The following is a 6,289-nucleotide window of genomic DNA, read 5'->3' on the forward strand; positions in this document are numbered from 1 at the left end:
AGGGACCGTCATGCTCATGCAAGCAAGTTAACGTGCCATGCACTCATGGCTGCCCATGCTATGAAACAGCGTGTTGCAATCTGTATAATAACTACAGGGATTCAGAATTGGGTTCAAATGATGAAAAAATATGAAAAATTGCAATTACCTGTTGTATCAATGTTATTACACTTATATTACCATTGGGTTAGACTTACATTTTCCCATTGCTTGGAGCTGAACTTACGTTTGTGCATTTCATTGCCACTGTGTTATTAATATCTGACTTACCTGCATTTTGAAAAAAAAATGTACAGGTTTATTCAATATACCTTGAACAAATAGGCTAGCCTGGGTTATAATGTTTTCAGTACTGTAGGCCTGCTTTGAAATTTGTAGTGATAGGATTTGTGAGGTTTTAGTATTAGAGTATTATTTACTAGGTTTTTTTTAATTGCATTGAATCAATACATACAAGCTAGTGTGTCAGCCACCTTGGAATCCAGTATGGCTACTACAACAAAAATTTTACGATTTGATCTCCCTGGTTCATACAATGTTGGTTTTGTCATTGGAATTAATTTTCTAATTCTAGTAGGGGCTGAAATATTGACCAAAACATAAATTCATGGCAGCCATCTTAGATTCCAATATGGTGGCTACACTTACTATTTGCCAGACTGGGAACATGACTTTTCTGACACAGGTAGACCCATCTGTATCTGAAACACACTGCTGAGGCTTGTGGCAGTGAGTTGCCTATGGGGCGATACCTTTACCCTTCTTTTTTACCCTACTTTGTAGCCCTGTGTTTATTAGTTAACCATTTTGCTTATAAACATATGTCCAGTTTCAAATAAAAGGGGATCTTTTTCCTCCTTTCCTATTTGTTCTCTCAGCTTATCCCCTATGGTTAAAGTATGCCACTAACCTGAAATTCAGTTTTTTTCTACCCATTTCTTTTCATTACTATCTATCCACCTACCTTTTTATTACTGTATACGATGTCATTTTTTAGGTATTTACAATTACATATGTGTAACTACCTTGAACAAGATGATGCCAAGCTATTTGGTGTTGGGAACTGTTGTTAAAGAATCGTTTTAATTTTACTCTTTCCCAGTATTTGCATTGTAACTTGTACTTTGGGTAACTGCAAACTTACCATAACTGGCTTCTCTAACTACTTGCAGTCCTTTTAACTGGGCCAGAAACAATGAAGAAAAAGCAGTTGTCAAAGGACTGGCATTAAAAACCTGGAAAACAGTGGCAGCTACTCACTTTCTTGGCTGCTAAGTCTCTTCATTTTCCAGGCATCTAATAGCAGCCATGATAGTAACTGCTAGAGGCCTTGAAAATTAGAGGAGTTAGCCAATTTGGGGGTTTCTAATACCACAGAGTTGACAGCAGTTCGTACTAAAGGATCATTACTTGTTTACATTAAGTTTAGGTAAATGCATGCTCTTGGTTAATGCCTAGCCATGTTTCAGTCCTGAAGCTATACGCTTACATGGACCACATTTTAAGTGCATTAAACGTTCTTTCAAACCAGTCTCTGCATACCTAGCTGCATGAGACTTCTGGCACATGGTCTGTTACTTTTTGGCTTGTACCGTGATGATGATTATAACACAAGCATAATAGATTAACAGCTAAATACCTAATGCTACATAAGCTACAATGACAGTGCATTCAGTTCAGTCCATAATTATGGTCTAGCCTGTGGACCACAAGCAACCATAGGAAAATGATAGCAGGATTTATCAAATAAAACTCTGAAAAGCAGAGATCTCAAACTGAGTTCTTATCTCGTATTTCCAGTACCTACCATATTTACTCAAATACAAGATGAGGTTTTCTCCCCCCAGTAAACGTAGGGGGAAAAAGTCCCTCATCTTATGATCACATACAAGGAAACCTCATTAAATGGATTGTCTATCATTAAACAGCTGCCAAAAATAGCTTGTGCTCAGCAATGGAAACCAACTGATTAAATGCAGCCAACTCTGAGCATAACTATGAAATGCATGACCCATATGGGGTAAACATATAAATGGGCACTACTTTATATTTCATTTTAAGGGCCAGACCGCTTCCAGGTTCAACTGGGCAAAGCCCACTAGTCAAATTCCAAAATTGACTGAGCAGATCTGTTATCAAGTTTTTGTGGCTGTACCACTGGGCAAGTATCCTCCCTCTGGGCCCACTGGTCTGGGGCTTCAGATACTCCCCCCAGATTTAGGCAGGCATTGTACTTACAAACCCCAGGCCCAGAGACCTTGGGTTTCATATGCCCCCAGTCTCAAAGATCTTGGCGAAAAGGCTATATTGGGCAAACATACTGATGGGCACCTACCACAAGGATGGTACAGTCCATCTGAATAAGATATATGCTAGTTCCCATTGCGTGCAGTCCCCCTCAATGCTGACTCTTTTCCAAGTCATGGTGATCTACTACATTAAATACATTTAGACTTCTGCATCACCTGGGTAAGTCATCAAAGTCACAGTTTTCAAATTGCTATTAATGTCATGGTTCTTGCGTTCCAGTGTTGAGATATTACATGATTTTCAGAAACGCTGATAGTCCACTGACTTCTTTTGGGGAGGCTGTGGGTGGAAGCACTTTTGAAAAAGCACATTGTTTGAAAGTAGTGTCCAAAATCAAAATCGCTTCTGAAAATTCTGTCTTACATTTATCAGTCTTGGAAATGGGGTAAATTGACTATCTGCATAATATGTTTTTAGGTCCTTATGTGAAAATGTATCTGATGGTAATAAAAGCACATCTTAAGTCTTTATCCACTTGAAAATAATCCAATAATACAGTTTTTTAAAAATTGTCCCTCAAGCTGACTGTCATCTTTTTTCCTTGTGAGTGCATATAAAGAACTGCAAATTCTAATCTAAATTATAATTCATATTTGCAACCTGCATATCAGTATTTGCTATTGGGGATCTAAAATTAGAATCGGATGTTTAGCTGGCAGAACTAAATTTACAGATTAATTTAGTGCCAGAAAGTAGTACAACAAAATACATCAGATTAACACATAACTAGAATTAACCTCTTTATCAAGTCACCTAATCCAAGGAATGTTTGTGTAGGGAATGTGCATTGTAATTAGCTACTGATAGTTTAAAAAAAAGAGAGAGAGATTGATTAGGTTGTATAAACTTGTACTCGTTTAATGTATGATGAAGCGTTAGGGATGACTTGCTGTTTAATTTGGTTTGATGTAAAGGTGGCTTACTCATCTTGGGAAACAAATATTTAAATGCAAAAGATTCCTTGTGTTATGCTATTTATTTTGAAGTAAGATGTTTCAAGTTGACTGGACTGATGTATTGAGGGGCAAAATTGCTTTTTCACTTTGATTATTCCTGTTCTGATTTGATAATAATACTTGGCAATTTAGAGGCTTTTTCTGCTTTCTTGGTCTATGATATTTGGGCATGGATTCTTTCCTGGCAGCCAAACTGAAGCTTGAGACTCTGCTCCAAATCTGTCTTTGGTGTTCGATATTTTATGTTTGGATTATAGTGCTTCACTAAAGAGTAGAAAATGCTCCACCATTGTGTACAGGACCATTACCCCTATTAGTAGGCAGTTGCAACAAATTACCAGGCGTCTATTTATTGTCTCTTACTCTGCATAAAATGTAATGTAATTCTAGCACATTAATTTGTTGATGACTGATAGGGGGATAAAGAACTCTTATCTTGCAAACTAGTTTGTTTAGTTGGACACCTTTGCCCATAGAGAATCTAAGTGAATTCTCTGGGGTCCCTCACAAGCCATATTGCAACCCTAGTGTTTTTTTAAACAAGACCTCTGTAAATACTTACACGATTCTTATTAGCTTTGCTGGTTTTAATGAAACTACGTTGTTTGTTCAAGTGAGAGAATTTTTTTGAACATCGGGATTCTAATGCTTGTGATTCTAATGTTCTTATCAGGTACGACAGGCAAAGCATCGTCCCCACCTCCTGTTTTAGACACAAGGCAGATGAGTGAGAAACTAGAGACTATTTTATTTCAGCTACGCCAGGTGACCCGTGAGAGGGATGAGTTGCGAAAGCGCCTTGCACTTTCATCTCCCGGCTCAACCTTTGATGACTGCAGGTAATGATATGTGTTCCCCCTTCCCACACGTACATTTGAATACCTGTTTTAAATGATGTTGAATCTTTGTGCTTAGGTTTCCATGAGTTTTATTGACTTCACTAATGACGAGAGCTGTTTACACACTTTTACAATATACTTGCTTACCAGGGAGAGGCAGAAGTTTCCTGTTTGGCTCTGCAGAGATAGGACTTGCCATATAAAATGGATAGGGGGCTTCCCAGCACTGGTTAATGGAGGGAAATAAGGTGGGCAGCACACTTAAATAATTGGAAACAGGGAATGATTGTGTGTTGTGTAATTTTGAACACCCCCAAATTAAAGTGCTCAGTACTTGCCTCAATAAAATAATGTTAGACAGTCCCCTATACTCATTGTTTTGATTTAAAGAAGGGACTGTCCAGCAATCCATTATTACAGGAACGGGGGCAGGGGTGAGGGAGGGGGACATTGAGAGTGTGAAGTTAAGAGGCCAGAAGTGATTAGCTGTGTGGGAGACCTAAGTGATGTATTTTTGGACAGCAAGGATATGATTGTGTTTAAAAATCTGGCTTTCCAGTGGTATGGGTGTCCAGCTGGTTTTTACCCTGACTAATGAAATTCTAGTAAATTCTTGTCTCAGTATAGTATACTCAGGGCATCTTTTTGAATAAATACCACCGTCACAGACTGAAATCCAGCTGCAAAGCACAGATCTATGGAAATTCTTAAAGAAATTGGTTAGCTGCTTTCTGCCTCGTTTCTCTTTTTTGGTGATTGTGGGATACCACTGTGATGTATACTGTTATCAGCAGTACAACTTAACTATTAACTTATAGTCCTTATGAATGCATTCAGGATTTGGACTGGTGACCTGAAAAAGGAAAAGTGTTCTTTCCCAGTACCCATCCCCTTATTTAACTACCCTGCCTTTTCTCACAGGGCTGGTGTCAGGCTTGTTCAATGAGCATAGAACACTTTGACTGTTAATATATTTTGTCAAAGGATGGCAGAGTAACATTACCTCTAATTTTAGGCCAATTTTGAAATTCTTTTATACCTTTCACTCTGTCCTTACCCAGGCAGAACTCTCATAAAACCAGTGGAATTTGCCTAAATCTGGATTTGAGGGTTAAGTTGCTTTACTGTTGTAATACAGTAAAAATCTTAGAAGTCAAGATTTATAGATTATAAAGTCAGAAGGGACCCCATGGATCATCATGTCCAAACCCCCTGCCCCTGGCAGGAAAGAGGACTGAGGTCAGACTACCCCATCCAGGTGATTGTCAAGCCTCCTGTTGAAGACCTCCGAGTTAGGTGATAGCAGCACCTCTCTTGGAAGCCCATTCCAGACTCTGGCCACCCGTATTGTAAAATTGTCTTCCTAATGTCTAACTCTCCACTAGTTTGCACCTATTATTCCTAATTACTCCCTGGGGCGCTCTGGTAAACAGTGCATCCTGCTAATATAAACTTGCATTTAAATTGCCAAGATTTCCTCTTTGACTGTGAAATCAATCCACTGCTACAACTGTAGAAAATTATGAGTTTTAACATACTTAAGAACAACTTTTTAGAATAAATATTGTTGTTGAGCAGTGTTTGGACCATCTGTATTAACAGAAAGTGTTTGGCTTCCAAACAATTAAAGAGATTTCAGAAGTAGGAAATGAATGAATATTAAGAGGTTACTTTTCTCTATGCGAGAAAACAGGCAAGCAATTTTATGCTACTCTGTTTCTCAGTGGGCACATCTACACAAGACATTTACTGTGTAGTTAAGTAATAAACTAGGCAGCAAATGTCTCAGCATCTACGTGTGCTCCCCTGTTAGGGTGCACAAAACTAATAAACGCCGCAGCGGGGTAGTACTTATAAAATACAAGTACCACCCTACTCCAGAGGTTTTTTTGTGCGCAGCAGCGCACATACAGATGCTACCCTGGCTGGCTGGAGCACAGGATTTCTCAGTGTGGAGCTAGCTGGCAGGCAGCCCCACGCTGAGGCACCCTGTGCCCCAGGCAGCTGCTCAGCCACACATGGAAGTGGGGAGAGCAGCTGCTAAATGGACAAAAGCTTGCCCCAGATTTTGTAAATTTTCATTCTTAAATGGTGTAATCTGAAAGAGAAATATTACACCTAAGGTTTTACTCTGTCACCACTATGTGTGGACATTTAAGAAACAGATGGGCAACCCAGAATCAG

At 39.0% G+C, this 6,289-nt stretch overlaps 1 protein-coding gene across 1 annotated transcript in view; it reads left to right on the forward strand.

Annotated features, from left to right (window-relative positions):
- The window catches only part of DLG5 (discs large MAGUK scaffold protein 5), a 271,602-nt gene that overhangs the window by 141,393 nt on the left and 123,920 nt on the right, over window positions 1-6,289 (forward strand). The window contains exon 3 of the mRNA XM_019502360.1: window positions 3,940-4,105. Coding sequence (XP_019357905.1) covers window positions 3,940-4,105 — 166 coding nt within the window. The remainder of the gene's footprint in view (window positions 1-3,939; window positions 4,106-6,289) is intronic.

The sequence above is a fragment of the Gavialis gangeticus genome, unplaced genomic scaffold (assembly GCF_001723915.1).
Source record: "Gavialis gangeticus isolate Ggan-Ray unplaced genomic scaffold, GavGan_comp1, whole genome shotgun sequence".
Classification (NCBI taxonomy): domain Eukaryota; kingdom Metazoa; phylum Chordata; order Crocodylia; family Gavialidae; genus Gavialis; species Gavialis gangeticus.